A 16,771-nucleotide genomic window follows, 5' to 3' on the forward strand; every position below is an offset into this window, starting at 1 on the left:
TGTGTGTGTGTGTGTGTGTGTGTGTGTGTGTGTGTGTGTGTGTGTGTAACATTTAATAAACTCAGCCCAAATACTATACTGAAGACCCAGAAATCTCAAATATAGTCTGCTTAAATAATCAAAGAAACTAGCCATTTTTAATAAAAACAAGTTGTGAATTACTTCAAAAACAGCCTTCAATAAGAATGTGAAACCGTCTACCACTCAACATAATCTGGTATCCCTCACATTCAAATTATCTACAGAATTCAAGTAGTTCCCTCACACTTCTGCCTTCTCATTCACTTACTACTCGTTTATCTCTGTATCTTGCTTCATGTGGTACTGGGTGATGTCCTGAGTAGGGGGGATGAGCTTGAGGAGGTGGAGCATGGTGCTGATAGTAAGGATGGTGTGGAGGTTGTTCCATTCCAGGATAAGGAGTCTAAAAAAGAAAACCACTTCCATAAGCATCTACCAAACATCCTTGTAAACAAACCATTCTTAGAATTCCCCTATCCAAACCACCTATCCCAAACAAATAATTTACTCTGTACAAGCCATTTACTTTGATGGCATTAGGATTCGTCAAAATACCCTCTTTGCTTGTTGAAAATGTGTGTAATAAACTCTCTAATTACATATCTTCCAAAATTTAACATTTATACTTTTATACATACCATTTACATACTAATAAAAAACAGCGAGCCCCCACTACACAGTGATTACTATGAATCAGGCACTGTCCTAAGCACTTTACATGGCTCATTTAATTCTCACAGCAACCCTACAGATAGGTACTATTACATAATCCTAGTTTACAAAAGGGAAACTGAGGCACCAAATGGTTAAGTAACCTGCTTAAGCTCACACTGCTAGTAAAGGGGTGGAAGTTAGACACAACATCAGGCATTCTGGCTCTAGAATCAGTCATCTTAACCACTATGTACAAATGTATTCTTAAAAAAAAAAAAAAAAAACTCAGGGGCTAATGAACTTTTAAATGCCATTATAAAATAATGGAAAATCAAAGGTACTTCTCCCCCTAATTAGTGCCAAGATAATATTATTAAATATTTTCCTTAATTTCATAGAATCTAAAGGAAAGAAACCTCATAATTCATCTATCTGTACAGAGTAACTAAGTGAAACAAAAGTCAGATGGAAATGCCACATTACAGGCAGCATTTAAGATAAAAAAGGTAAACAATCAGAACTACTTAAACTTCCAAGTTTTTTATTTTTTAGGGATTAATGCTTCAGCTATCCTCAATACCTTAAGATATATTCTAAGAAGAATATCCAGTTTTCTTAAAGAAAGGAAAAAAATTAAAGTTTAGGAATAGGTTTAATTAACCTTATTTAATATAGAAAATTTACTGAATATTAGGGTCAGGCACTATGCTAAACTTAACTTGTATTTTGTATATTTAGCTTCTTGACAATCCTGAGGTTGACATTAAATGATATTAATGACTATTCCATTAAATTTTAAGCCATAAAAGGATAGACATAATGTCCAATTTATTCACCAACATATACCCAGAGCAAGCACAGTGCCTGCAAAGAGTAGGTTCTAAATATTAGTTTGATGAGCCAAAGAATGAATGGATGCTTATCGAGTTTTACAAATAAAGAAAGCTATAAGAAAAAAATATATTATGAAACTTGTCCAAGGTCAGAGTTGAGAAGGGAAGGTATTTGAACCCTGAAGAGTTTGCACTACTAGCCACTACAATAATAAATCATAATACTCATCAATTAAGCCGGTACTATTAATATAAATCAAATCATTCATTAGCCTTTAGTTTTAAAAACAGCATGCAAGTATATATCACCAAAGATACGTATTTTAAGTCTCCTAATGGGTAACTGTAACTATCATATTCCAAGTAAGCACTCAAAATGTATGGAACTGCAAATGAAGTTAAATAACTTGCAAAAACAGAATAATACAAACCATTCCTTGCCAAGGTGGTGGTGGTCCCATGTTATGAAATTCCCTCACATAATCATTGTAGGACTAAAATGAAAGATGATAATGTTAATAAATAAATAAAATGCCCAGAAGTTATAAATCATATACAGATTTTATGTACATTAAATTTAAAAAGTGAGATGCTTACCCCATTTAAAAACACATCTCGGCGAACTCCTGAAAACCGTCTGTTGGGAATAAGATTTGTGAAACTAAATTCAGGTAATTCATAAACCAGTTCCAAGAATGTAATTCAAAACTAAGCAAGAGTGAACCCAACTTACCTATCTACTTCCTGGTATCGTGGATCCTTTAAATACCCTGTTTAAACATCAAGCATTTTAGTATATCAAATATATGTATTTTATTATGGCATTATAATTAAACCTTCCTTACCACTCAATTCAATTCTTCCCATGAAATAATAGTGATGCTATTATTGTATTATTCCACTTTCAGATCTTCTCAGCTTACATGATAAAAGTAACTAAATAACTTACTGATATCACAGAATTATAAACTGCTAGAGAGATTTTCATATGGATCTTCTAAATTCACACCCCACTTCTTGCTAGACAGAAATTTCTTCATGCTGCACCGTAAGGAAGGTAAGGGCAGAGGAATTATCTTGAGGACACCGTAATAGGGCTTCCTTAAAACAAATGTTTACCTCTACCTTGAGTATACACAAGTCGTGCTAAGTCAACCATAGTTTTAAAAAATGCAAATGTACAGGGAGAAAAGCAAAATTAACAAAAGTTGCAAAAATGAAGATATATACATTTTATCAATAAGTGAAAGAACCATGGTAATAAGAGAAATATTCTCCCTCCTTTTCATAAGTACTCAGTAAATTAAAAATGTAAAAAAATCTGAGTGGCCAAGTTACTGGGGAAAAATTTAATTTTACTCTCTGGAATATCCCATTTTGGAGAAGAATAAGGCTTATCAAGCCACTTGCCACATACAGTGCTGTAATGCTAACACCAACTTCCAAACTGCCTAATTTTTATACGTGTATCACTGACGGTTTTAAATATCTTCTCTTAAATACACTTTGCCTTTTTCAATTCCAGTAAGGGAAAGACTAACTGAAAAGCTGCTTTTAGATTAAACCAAGCATTCCCCATTCCTCTCTAAAAAAATGATGTCAAAAGTATTTTTATTTAGAAAAATACAGCATTATTTCCGTTTCCATTTAAAGCTGTATACACATGAAATACTAAGTATCAAAGGGAATAAAAAGCTTAATACAGTGTAAGATTACTGCTTTCCCTAACTACATTTAATCTTAAAAGCACAAGTGCAGTTTCCATTTGTGCAATAATGATAAATTAGTAATTTCAGATAATTAACAGATTATGATAATGAGTCACACTAGAATAAACAACCTTAACAAAGAAGAGGAATTACTACGTGATTAATAATTTCCTAAGGTTTAAGTAGTCGCATCCTAAAGTTTTCTCACTTTTAAAACTATAGGGCCATGATAGACGTTTGTGTTGTTGTTGTGTTTAATAATTTCAAGTCAAATATCTGCAGGATTATAAAATATTAACCTGGTCTCTGATGAAACTCAGGGGCATAGTCAATCCTTGGTTTCTTTCTGCTGTTATGAATATCATAATCTTCTGGTCGACGCCTACACAAATTAGACACATTAGAAATTAAACCAAAAACTGCTGGGAGAACAAACAGCAAAGCAAGTGTTTCTGACAGAAATAAGCACACAAAAAAGCTCATTATTTCCTTTAAAATAACACCCTCATTTTTGGTGAGCAAATATCTTAAAATTCCTAAATTCTAATTCCTCAAAGTAATTACTATACACCAATCCTTAGATGTATCGCTGGAATAGATATTCTCTGTAATCCTCATGCTATGACGAGGCACTTGCAAAGAGTCATCTGCTCAAAATACGTACATCACATTTTAGTAATCTAAACAAAAGTAAATGAGCTGCCCTCAAACTAATATAAATATCCAGTTTAACAAAACACTTTCCCAAATAAAGTCTCCATTCAGGTAAAAGAAAGGGGAAAAAAAACTATCATCATTACACAACAGGTAACTCTAAAATCTATATATTTAAATGTATTAATGTCATTTTAGTCTAAAGAAAATTAAGAATTTCTTAAATATTTTTCTTCTGCTTTGCACAAAATTACACTTTTCACATGATCATACAGAAAATTAGATAATTAAATGTGACTTTACAGAAAAGTTTTGAAAATCTTAATACTTTGAAAAACCAATTTCTAAAGTTAATAACATTTAGGAATTATGGGAATGTTTTCCAGAGACAATGCCTTAAAATAAAACCGGCAGGTAATGGGGCAGAGTTTTAACAGAGTTCATAAAACGAGTTCAAAGTGTATTCTTTAGAAGGTGACAACTTTACTATCTGCAGAGGGCTACTCTTCACTATCTTCCATAAATCCCAATGGTTAATGTAAATACATCATTAAATACACTTCATTTTACTTAGCATTTAATAAAGAGCTACACAAAAGAAAAACAAAAATCCAAGTTTTTAAGGTAATAATAAATACACCTTTTTACCCTTAATGTAAAGAACTCCATAATAACCTGGTATCACTAGTTTTCCAGCTATTTCTCTGCATATCAACTGTTTTCATTAACTTTTGCAACACAAGTTCACTCAAACTACAAAGCTGCAACAAACCCAAGCCCCCCAACAGAATAAAAACAGTTGCATCTACAATAAATAAGACTAAGAAAATTAAAAGCTGGTTTAAAAAAATAAACATACCGCTTTCTTGTAGTTTGGGGAGTGCATTTACGACCGGTATAAAACATGATAGTAACAGTTCATAAAGTAGTCCAACTACTGACTTTAAGCTGTAAGCCACATACAAATATGGAGGCCCTGGCAGGCTTGAGAGAAGGTGTAGTGTAAGTATAGTTTACAGTCCATTGCAAAACTGAGGTAAAAACTTCACTTGTATGTACTGTATTGCACTGGAAACCTCTTAGCTTAAAACTTCAAAAGACATCTTGGTGCTCAGTCCTTTTAGGCCAAAAATAAGGGGGCTCTGCCAGGTTTCCTCCTACCTACTTGACAGTGTCCTTCTTAAGCTCAAAGAAATGGGGACTCTTGTTGGATTATCTGTACCTACCACAGGATGTTTCCACCAAAAGGAAACTTAACCAAAGGTTTCATCCCATCAACCACACATCCAACAGTCTTTAGCAGAATATTTTAGATTTAGCTGTATGCAAATCTATACAGGGGAAGATGTTGGGTAGAAGGGCATATATCAGTCCTTTGCAAAGACTTCTCCAATTCTGTAACAAGTTAAACCCCCTTTTCCTGGAAAATGCTGTTTAGTTCATAAGTAGTGATCAATAACCATGGCGATCCTCTAAAAAACACTTTTAAGTCCACAGGTACTGCCAGCATCTGGAAAAGCTGTAAACAGACACAGCAACAGCCCTTCTTTTTGGTTTGTTGCCGGGTCTCCCAGGGCCACTTGATCCCCTTTGGAAAGAACCTATTGTTTTCAGAAGCTCAGCAAGATGTGTGAATTCACTGGGTACAAGTTAGACAATATTTGACAATGGGGTTAACACATCACGATGGTAAAATCTGAAACAGTCCCAATAATGCTCCTCTTGAATATCAAAATAACTTAAAATATTTTATCCTCTAAATGAGGCGTCTTCTGAAAAAATATTAGTGATCCTTTATAAAAGTCCCATATCTGATAAGGCTTATCCAGAGACACACCTGAAAGAAAAGGCTTTTTACAAAATATTAACAATTTTTGCAAATAAAGACTTCCTCCTCTTCCTCCTTTCTAGCCTGTTCTTAGCAACAAAGGCCTACCTCATTTCAATGGTATACATTGTATTATCAGATTATTATCTAATCTAAACTGGTTATCACTCTTTAGCAGATAATTTTTTCTGCATAAGGAAAGATCCCCATTTTCCTCTTGAAAAATGACTGAGACCAAGGTGACCATGTGAAATCCTCAATGAAGCCACAAACTAGTCCATGCAGCTTGATTTGAGGATTTTCTCTTTCTTCTTTACCGCAGGACAAACTTTTGACGAATCACATTCCTCCATCATGTTATTCTGATACATGTGCCTATTATCAGTCCAAAGAACGTTTCTAACCTTCCCACATCCCGGACTGGTTCTCGACGGGATGGACGTCCTCTTGACCGGGGCTGAGAATGCATTCTTCTCTTGTGACGCATTTTATGAATGACCTGATACAAGTCAATACTTTCATCAGGGGGAAATAGAAGACAAAGCTGGGTTCCACATTCAAGTTCAATTTCCTAGAATAGGAAAGTAGTAATTTACAAGATGAAAAAAAAGGAGAAACTTTCAATAGACTTGTATTTTCCTGATGTACAAGAACAAAAACAGATTGACTTGGAGGCTTCCTTCCCAAGGCTGATGATCGTATGAGATTCCGATAAATTTCCTTGAAAGGTTTCTAAAAAACCTTTTAAAAGTGTTTCACGTATTTATATAAGGGGAAAAATTAAAAGTGTAGAATCTCCAACGTTAACTACACAAAAAACTCTGTGACAATCTCCCTCTGCAACAAAGGAATATTTCTTTGTGCAAAACACAGAAGTATCAGGACAAAGTCATCCATCTCAATACAGTGGAGGAAAAACGTGTTAGTGTGTCAACAATTTTCATAATAATAAATTGCTGCTAAATGCACTTAAATACATTATAACTAGAAAAACAGACTAAATCTACAGACTTTTTAAAATTAAGTTTTATTTTCAATTACCAATATTTTCACTTAGGAGCAATGAAAACCTGGTTCAAAATTACATGTAGAAACTGTAAGGTTCACAGGTTTGGGTTTAAGTCACGGCACACTTTTAATTTCATTTGCAGATTTGAAAACCTGACTACACATACTTATCTCCTTTTCATAAAGCTTCCTTCTACTCAGAAAACTTCAGCAAAGACATTAAATGGCATTTCTAAAATATATTATACAAAGTTCAGAATCTGTCAAACAGTAATAACATAATGAAAAAGCATGTAAAAATCATGCCAATTCTCTTTGAAAACTTTTCCTTCAATTGTATTAATGAAGTACCATATAAAGCTACCTTTCAACATTAACGGAAGTCAGATTAATCAATCAAAATCACAGTAATCACAAACTCCAAATAAGAATATTTTCCCTTAATCTTTCCCACAAATTCAATCAAAAATGGTTTTATAATATCCTTCAATAAAGATCTCTAAAAGTGTTGATTAAATATATGTTTTTTAAAGAATCAATTAAAACAACAAACCTGTCCATCACGTCCGATCTTTACTGGCTTATGTTCATTCCAAGGATTGGTGAGATGAGCCGACTTAGTGAAGGGTAATTCACGCCTAAATACAAAGGAATATTAATTATATTACTTTGCAGAATCCTTATACTACTTTAGTAGTGAATTCCTATGTTAATCATGATTTAAATATGACTAAAATTTAAGACTGATAGAGCTTATTCCCCAGAAAGGGAGCCCCCTTCAGAGACACACTCTTTCCACATTCTCAGGTGTTCTCAAAATTTTAAAAAGCTAAACAATATGCTTAAGATAATGAGCTTGAAACCAAGACAGTTTGGGGTTTAATCCCAGCTATCTCTCAGCTTCTCGCCTGAGTTTCTTCATCTTATAAACAAGGATATCACCACCTTCTTCATACTTGTTTTAAGCAGTCTGCATATGAAATAACATATCAAATGTTTAGCATATTTCTTGCTTCTGTGTACTAAAAATCTTGTATTTTTTTAAAAAATAAATTTATATATTTTTTTTGGCTGCATTGGGTCTTTGTTGCTGCGCGCGGGCTTTTCTCTAGTTGTGGTGAGTGGGGGCTACTGTTCGTTGCCATGAGTGGGCTTCTCAATGCGGTGGCCTCTCTCATTGTGGAGCACAGGCTCTAGGCATGCGGGCTTCAGTAGTTGTAGTGCACAGGCTTAGCTGCTCCGCGGCATGTGGGATCTTCCCGGTCCAGGGCTCAAACCCGTGTCCCCTGCATCGGCAGGCGGATTCTCAACCACTGCGTAACCAGGGAAGCCCCTAAAAATCTTGTATTTTTTAATAACTGATCACAAAGAGATGAAGCTTAACCAGGCAGTTAATACCAAATGAAAATACATGCCCCCTATCCTTGGTTCAGGGCTGCTTTCCCAGATTCAAATGTCCTCCCTCCTTTTGATAAGGCAATACTCCCCACCACACATGGAATGGCTCTTGACAACACAAATGTTTTTATTCATAAATTCCTATATTTGCATGTATTAATTATGCCCTTCACTTACACTACAGTGCTATACCTAAATAATTTAAACAAACTCTGGCTCTAAGCTGAGCCATAGGGCAAAATGGTCTCACCAAGTTAAAAAAAGATACCCTGTATTTTTATAGTTCTTTATCAACCCAGCACAACACTGAACACAAACGTGACACATAAGTACTTGTCAAAAAAAAAAATCGAAAATTAACATCATTCAATAAGGTTTCATCTACTTGTGCATAAAGTAATACCAAATTAAATAAATGCTTTAATTAAAGGTTATATATATACACATATATACAATATAAATGAAACTGCTCAAAAGACATACAAAGATGAATAAAATAAAGAGCTTGCATTCCTAACCTTTCTTCCACAGCTTTTATCAGAGAGTAAACAAGCACACACAATTATTTTGTAAAAGGATGGGTACCATAAATAGAGTACAGAAGTTTTGTTTTTAATGTGCATGGTCATATCTATTTTGGAAAGAAAGAAAAAACAATCAGAAAATGCTTCCTGGAAAAGGTGGCATATGGGATAAGCCTGAAAGAAAAATGACTCAGGAAAAGCCGTATGTAGAGAGGTAAGGCAGGGTTACATCTGAAGCAATGAAAAGGACCTGAGCAAAGACATAATGGAGAAGAAAAAATACAAGCAAATAACCTGGTCCAGTGGACCAGCTATATAACCATTTATTCTAACCTTATGTGAATTTTCTTAAAGATGAATATTAAACTCCCAAATTTTACACAACTATTTTTAAACCTCAGAAAATATTTCGACATTTACAGGAAGAGAGAAGTATATCTAAAATTAAAGTATCAAGGTGGCATGATCTGTGGTGGTGGTGATGTGAATGTATGGGAGAAATGGGCAGAGTGTACAGAAATGCCTACTAGGTACTACTACTGGATTCCTCACCTTAAAGACATCTTACCTCACACATCAAGAGTGGTTCAATAGTGTATATACATACATAAAAATATGTGTGTATGTATCTACATACACACACACACACACACACACACACACACACACACACACCCTTTACAGGGAAGGCAGGGGGAAAGAGACTATCATTAAGCTAGAATAAGTCCATACCAAAAGCCTAGAATATCCAGATGCAGATCTATAGTTAAAACTGTACTTTAATAGCTTCTCAGATTTTTCCTCTCAGTTGCCAGTTAAAAAAAGGTTACGTAAAGGAATAAATAACCTACAACTACAAAAGTGCAGGACGGTTACAAATTATTATTGTACAGAGTTACCACTGTTATTTAAACATTAGCAATGGAATACGCTAGGTCCAAAAAAAAGGCATATGTTGAGCAGTTTGAGTCACTTAGGGTTAAAATTCTTTGGTGGCACTGGTTCTAACTAGATTCTAGAGACCTCTGCCCACTGTTTCGACAAATTAATCCCAGACTGAAAAGCACAGAGAACTATGAGGCCTTAGGAAAAACAGGGCTTAGATTAAGACTAAGAGAACTGCACATCTGTGGTCATCACAATTATAGAGCAGGCATCCTAAAAATCAGCTTTTGAGCAGACATGTAATGAAAAAGCCTAGAGATGACTGTCTTTACTGTGAGTACCCTAGGTAACATGGCAGTGATTCTCTGACTTAAGGAGCTTAGAAAATGGGGCATATTTAACAAAAGAACATGAAACTGTACAGAGGCTCTTACGTACTGACAGCTGTTTTGGTCATTAAAACTAAAAGGAATAATATCGAGAAACCATGAAAGAAAAGAGAAATGGGTTATCTGGAATGGACAAGAAAGGGGTGAGGTTAAAATACAATATAGTCAGTAGATTTAATTCTGGTTGAATGACATTGTATAGATTTTAGCCTTACTTTGATCTAACTCCCAGCAGCAACTTATGTCACTTTTTAATGCCTCCTTTCCTATCTGCTACCATACACCATCTAGTTTTAAACTCCGGTGTGCCTACAGGTTTGAGGTGCATGTAACGATTCTGCATTTTAATAATCAGATACTACTGATGCAGGTGACACCAATAATGTTTCTAGTCATTAAACCATAGACTTAACAAATCTCTCCTTTGGCCTTTACAGTTATCCATCCAAAAAATTAAGTAAAAATGTCTATCTCTGCTAAGAAATAATTGGCACCTTGTCTTCCCTATAAACTGCCACCAGATTTTTAAATTTTATAATTTTGATTATGATTTAACTTTAGAAATTAAGAACTATAAATCTATATTTTAAAACCCTGGGTACAGTAGAGTATGGGAATATCATCTATAGTCTCACCACCCTAACAATGCATTCCAACATTATAATTATCCTTTCATTTGTTGTATCTTTCCATGTTATTACATGGACAATTATTTTTGTGTATTACATTTAAGTGACAAACCATAATTTACTTAACCAATTTCCTATGAGAGAATTTAGATTGCTTCTAATTTTTCCCTATAGAAAGTAATGACAGGGGGCTTCCCTAGTGGCGCAGTGGTTGAGAGTCCCCCTGCCAATGCAGGGGACATGGGTTCGAACCCTGGTCTGGGAAGATCCCACAAGCCGCAGAGAAACTGAGCCCATGCGCCACAACTACTAAGCCTGTGCTCTAGAGCCTGCAAGCCACAACTACTGAGCCCAAGTGCCACATCTATCGAAGTCTGCGCGCCTAGAGGCCGCGCTCCACGACAAGAGAAACCACCGCAATGAGGAGCCCGCACACCGCAACAAGGAGTAGCCCCTGCTAGCCGCCAACTAGAGAAAGCCCGCCTGCAGCAACGAAGACACAACACAGCCAAATATAAAAATAAATTTATTTTTAAAAAAAGTAATTACGGGATGAATAATGGTGATATATTTATATGCGCATATAGCTTTTTGCTACTCTATTAAACATCAACCTAATACACTATCTCTACTGTATCACTGCCCATTTTCATAGTTCCTCACTGTCCCACAGCAAAGGTTTATTAACTCCTTAGGCTGGCCCACATTACTACCCATCTTTGCCTTTTGTTCTTCTCTTTAATGACTATCTGCTTTATTAAAAAGGTGGTTCCCTATCCTATCCACACACCCCACTCACACCCCCCACCCCATGGTTTCTGATTTCATGTCTCTTCTTTGTGCTACTCTGCCTTCTGAATATGAACAGCATTTTTCTTTCTTATCCAATTCCTCTATCCTCATCAAAAATCCACCTAAGCCGACTTAATGATACAAAAAAATCCATATGGTCCCTTTCAGGTAATTCTTATTTAGCTAAAGTTAATTTTACAGGTAGTAGATTCGTGCATGCCATATAAAGTTCACTTAAATAATTAGCTTTTCATATTGTTGAAATAGCTTTCTAAGCCCAAGATGGAGCCACTCCTGTCCAAGGTGCTAAGCCAGCAAACTGAAACTTAGATAACTTTCATGTCCCTGTAAATGCTCCACTTGACCAGAAATGCAATATATCCAGTCAGTCAATCCCCAAATGCCAAGCCAACTCTGGGCTTCCTCATCCCAAAGAAGGTTGACTGTGTGGCCCCATCTAATCAGATATTTTCTTATTTGTCTGTTTCTTATTCTTTACTATTTATCCTATAAAAGCTTTCTGCCTTCTGCCCCATTTTGCAGTTCTCGACAAGAGACTATCCATTTGCTGAAGTGTTAAGTCTCTCTGTATCATCTAAATTGACTTCTTTAATCATTTTTTTAAAACAATGTACAATCGTTCAGTAAGGACAAAAAAAGTGGTAAATAACTCAGATTTAAACCCAAACATTTAAATCTTAACTACTGCAGTTTCAAAAGGTCACAATGCCAACTAACATGATTTGCTAACTTCCTTAAACACTACTTGTTCACAACTAAATTAGTCACCTCCAAAATGTTATATTAGCCAGGCCAAAGGGTGACTATTTTCCCACTCCACAGTAATAAAATGGCATGTTAAATCACTAAACATAAACATGTGCTAATAACATAAGCAACTGTCTGATTTGTAAATTTACTGCCATAATACTAATGCAGAGAACAAATGAAATACATAAAACTCTTGACTAAATAAATCTTTGCCCTATGCATTCTACATTACATTATAAAGGTGGTGAACAATACAATCTAAGCATATTAATGTTACTTTTACTTTTAACATTGTTAAATAAACTCTATAGATCCCAATCAGCCTAGGAATGACACCAAAATAAGGGGGAAAATAATTAGAATAATAAATTAAAACTAAATAACTGTGGAGTTTTAACATTATTCTCAACGGGTAGCCCATTCAAAACAAGAGCAACTTTAATTATCTACACTGAAGTGTGTAATTTACCTGCAAATCCAGTCAATTTTAAAGACGCCTCCCAGCATTTTAGCATTCATTCCTGCTGGAAGTACCCAATGTATAGGAGATCCTCCATGGTGTGATTCTGAAGAAAGTCTTGCAAATCCTAGGGGAATAAATCACAACATAATATATAGATGCAAATATAATTAATGTTTTTACATATCCAAATTATTTTTACTCTTACCTTGAAATTTTCCACTCTCCCTCACAGAAAATATTAGGATAACACTCCTTGCAGATCTGAATGCAGCATTTAATTTCTTCTCATTTACTGGCAGTGTAGACCATACACCCTATATAAATGATGTAAAGATCAAAGATTGAAATTAATGTAAATCTTTTATGTTTCCAATTACATTTGCAGAAGACCAAGGTTACCAATAAGCTATAATGAATAAATGTCCTATTTATTCATAGGACATTTATGAATAATGTATGTCAAAATAATGGAATAATCTATTAAAAACTTGGGAAAAATATGGAGAAAATTACCAACCTTAACAAAATCATTAAAACAACTAGTAAACACATGGGGACAGGGGGCAATCAAATCATATGGGCTAGAATTTTAGATAATAAAAACAATCACCTACAATTTAAAATCAGAACCATTTACTGTGGTAAAAACATTTTGTTTGAAGGTGAATCACAATGTGTACATTTTTTTCTTTAAAAACTGTGACTAACCAAATAATTTAAAATGATCATGTTAATAAATCCATAAGTGAAGAATTTCTGTCAAGTTTCTAGCATTTCTCTCTTCTTTCTATTTAAGTTCAAATTTTCATGTATCAATAGTTTGACTGAAGAGACCTGTGTTTTATGTTGAGCTGGAACATAGTTATTATTTCCAAAGCATTTTAAACAATTCTTTGATCATGAAAGATTAAGAGGCAGGAATGGTAATGTAAACCAGAACCTCTAATTCAGTTTAATCTGCTGATACATACTAGACCTCATTCTCACTAGGTGCTTAACTACTTCTGCCTAAATCCACTCCAGCTAAAGAACAGAATAAACCTCCACTATTTAGTGTATTATTCCTTCCATCTGTAAAATTTAGTGGGTAACCCTCAACTTAAGTTAGAAATATAGTTTAAAAAATGCTTAGTTTTAGTTTTAACTTTCTCAAAGTCAGTAGAAACTCTCTTAAAACAAAAATACAAATAGAATAGTTGGTATAAAAAGTAGATGCATTTTTGTAACAAAAACATTTTTTAAAAAATTAACCTTACGACATCCTATAGCAACTGGGCATATCCCTTTTGTAAAGCCCAGGGTGGGGCTTTAAACTAAAACTAACTCTTCCCTTTTCTTCTAAATCCAAGTGATCTTACTTCTAAAAGTAAAAGAAACTCCCCGGAAAAGAATTCAAGAAAATCTCAAGGTGTAAAACAAGCAGCAATATAAAACAAAACTGGTTAACTAAAAAAACTTTATAAAATTTATTAGTATAATAAACTAGCAATTGAGTATAGAAACACAAAAATCCAAAGAAACACGGCTTTTTCAGTGCAACGTATAATTATATATTCTTCAAATATTGAATATTTTAAATTCTAAACTCATCTTCAAAAGATTTAAAAGAAAACTCAAATTACTACTAGGTTGCCTAACCAGTCAAAACAGCAGACCCTACATGGCAACTGGACTATGGATCTCTAAAGCTTTAATGAAAATTACAGTATGTCATGTACTCAAGTGATACTCAAGTCCACCTTCACATTTAAATTTTCAAGATTAGGATATTTCAACAGAACTGATGCTAATACCTTAGCTTTGGCAAGGGACACATTCTCATGGTTGTTACTCTTTATGAGAAAAAATCTCGCATCCTGTAGGACATATTTGAGTTTACTGGTTTGATCTGAAAAAAAGAAATCCAAATTGATTAAACAGAGGCCATTATCACACAGAGGGATATAAGTTGTACTAACTGAAATCAGCCCTCCAAAACCCAGCTAAACTTTTTAAATTCATAATCACCCATTCAACCTAGAAAGCTAAGCCACAACACATAATAAAGCAAAGCTAAGAAAGACACCAGCATTTTGCAAGAAGGCAAACCTAATATAGTAATGTTCTAATATATCAGATCCATATTTTTTAAGTGTGAAAATGGCTATAAATTTTATAGATCTTTATCACATTAATCATTTAAAATTTACTAATAGACCATTATGCTACTAAAATATATATACCATCCACTCTGTCCAAAAACTGTTAAGATGTCCTAAAATGTCTGCTACTGTTCTGAAAGATACCCAGTAAGAAGTGAACATGGAGCTCTGTGTAAGACTAAATTACTTTTTTTCCCTTAATGTAATATATCAGAACATTACTACATTAAAACCAACTATTAATGGAGAACCAATAAGGCAAAATAATGACTTTTAAGGAAGCATGCAATGAAAACAATTTCAAATTTAAATGATACCTTTTCGGACAGCACGAACGGAAGATGATAATTTCTCATGCTTCTTTTCTGAACCTGTATTTAGCCAAAGTACATTTGTTCAGATTGAGCTTTAATAGAGATAAGACAAAATTTCTACAGTCTTGTCACATAAAGTTCTCATTCAAGACAAATTATTCTTCCTGGCGCACCCACACACACAAAAAAAAATACTTCTCAATGTGTACGAGTGTTTTGCTTTTTGGGTTGTTTGGATGTTTTTAAAAATATTTGAACAGTTTCTCACTCAGAAAACTAGTCACTGAATCATCATCTTCCAAGAAAAAAAAAAGTGAAATTCCACTTAAGCAGTAACAGAACAGGATTAAAATAATAAGAAAAAGCTTAGTTTCCTCTAGATTTATTACACTGAACATGCCAGAAATCAATACTAATGAATATTAACAAGTTCACGCTAAACTACTGCCTCCACACACTTTTTACAGCAGATTACATTATAATCAGTCAGATATGATCACAAATAAAATGAGAATACCTGCATATGACTCTGATGCAGAGCTTCCACTTCTATCAAAAACAATAGGAGATATGCCTCTAGCTCTCTTCCTTTCCTTCTTTTTCTCATCTAAAAAAGAATTCAGACAAGATTCTTAAAAACATTACAATATAGGTACCGTTAGTCAAACAAGAATCTATCATCATGCATCTGGATTTTGCATAATCCCTAAGCATTATTCATTACTAATCCTTCCTGACCCCCTCAATTTCCTAAGATGTTCCAATTCAGACACTGTTCAAATACTAAGGACATTTTGTTATTTCTCCTACCAACTTTAATCAAATAAAAATACACAGCTATAATTAAGAACTACTTATCCTATATATAAAAGGTCTTAAAGTTTTAAAAGAGAAAAAAATTCTGCAAAGCAAACACAACTTTTCTTTCAATTAAATTTACGGTGTTCCCTTCTATGAACCAAGTACCACTGTTTTAAGTCCTCTTTTTAAAAAGTATACTATCATTCTTCATCACAATTCCAACTCTGATTCTATCTTAGATGTCTGATGAACCCCAGAACCCAAAGCCTTTCAATTTTTTTTTTTTTTAATTACACTATAGTAAATTAGCGACTCCCTTCTGGTTGCCACTGCTTGCTTTTGTATCTTCAATTCCATTCTTCCTGACCACTTCCTTCCTGAATTACTGCTTATTTTCAAATTCAATTTAAAATTTATCTCTAAAATCTCAGCGATAGTCTATGTATTTCTATTAAAAAGCTGGGAATCTTCAGTAGACAGAAGAGGTTTGCATTACCTGTAAGAACCATTTCAGGCTTAATTTGGAAGCATATAAATAAGGGCCTAAAATGGAATTAGACTCTCCTGTCTCTGTTGGTATTTTAATTACACCACTATAAGCACCTTTACTTTTCAGCTAGAAGGAATATGATGGGAGAAAATGCATATACTTATTTTTATAAAAGTTAACAGAATGTTGAAAAATAACAAATGATCTTTCATACAAACTCCTATTTTAAAAGCTTTAAATAAATTATTTCCCTTAATCCTCATAACAAACTCATGAGATACATAATACCCATTATTCTCATTTACAGAAAAGGAAACCTCAACTTAGTGGTGTGGTTAGGCAACTTGGCTAGGGTCCCACAGTTCCTGAGTGGCAGAACCTAGTTTCTAACTTGAAAGTACAAGCCATGAGCAAGAGAATAGAAAAGATATTTTACTTCTATTCTTGAAAGGGGATTCTAGGTTTAA

The 16,771-nt window shown here is 34.1% G+C and overlaps 1 protein-coding gene across 4 annotated transcripts in view; it reads right to left on the reverse strand.

Moving 5' to 3' along the window:
• YTHDC1 (YTH domain containing 1) overlaps nt 1-16,771 on the reverse strand; it is a 33,984-nt gene that overhangs the window by 2,327 nt on the left and 14,886 nt on the right. Inside the window, exons 5-16 of one of the 4 annotated variants that reach the window (XM_029235228.1) lie at nt 15,531-15,620; nt 15,017-15,070; nt 14,352-14,446; nt 12,764-12,872; nt 12,565-12,682; nt 7,261-7,345; nt 6,104-6,270; nt 3,517-3,599; nt 2,242-2,278; nt 2,106-2,145; nt 1,940-2,002; nt 290-424 (exon numbers count right to left, since the gene is read on the reverse strand). In XM_029235228.1, the coding sequence (XP_029091061.1) occupies nt 290-424; nt 1,940-2,002; nt 2,106-2,145; nt 2,242-2,278; nt 3,517-3,599; nt 6,104-6,270; nt 7,261-7,345; nt 12,565-12,682; nt 12,764-12,872; nt 14,352-14,446; nt 15,017-15,070; nt 15,531-15,620 (1,076 nt within the window). Of the gene's footprint in view, nt 1-289; nt 425-1,939; nt 2,003-2,105; nt 2,170-2,241; nt 2,279-3,516; nt 3,600-6,103; nt 6,271-7,260; nt 7,346-12,564; nt 12,683-12,763; nt 12,873-14,351; nt 14,447-15,016; nt 15,071-15,530; nt 15,621-16,771 lie in introns of all 4 variants that reach the window. The other 3 variants (XM_029235227.1, XM_029235232.1, XM_029235231.1) reach the window with 3 other exon arrangements.

The sequence above is a fragment of the Monodon monoceros genome, unplaced genomic scaffold (assembly GCF_005190385.1).
Source record: "Monodon monoceros isolate NGI ecotype Baffin Bay Population unplaced genomic scaffold, NGI_Narwhal_1 Super_Scaffold_20, whole genome shotgun sequence".
Classification (NCBI taxonomy): Eukaryota; Metazoa; Chordata; class Mammalia; order Artiodactyla; family Monodontidae; genus Monodon; species Monodon monoceros.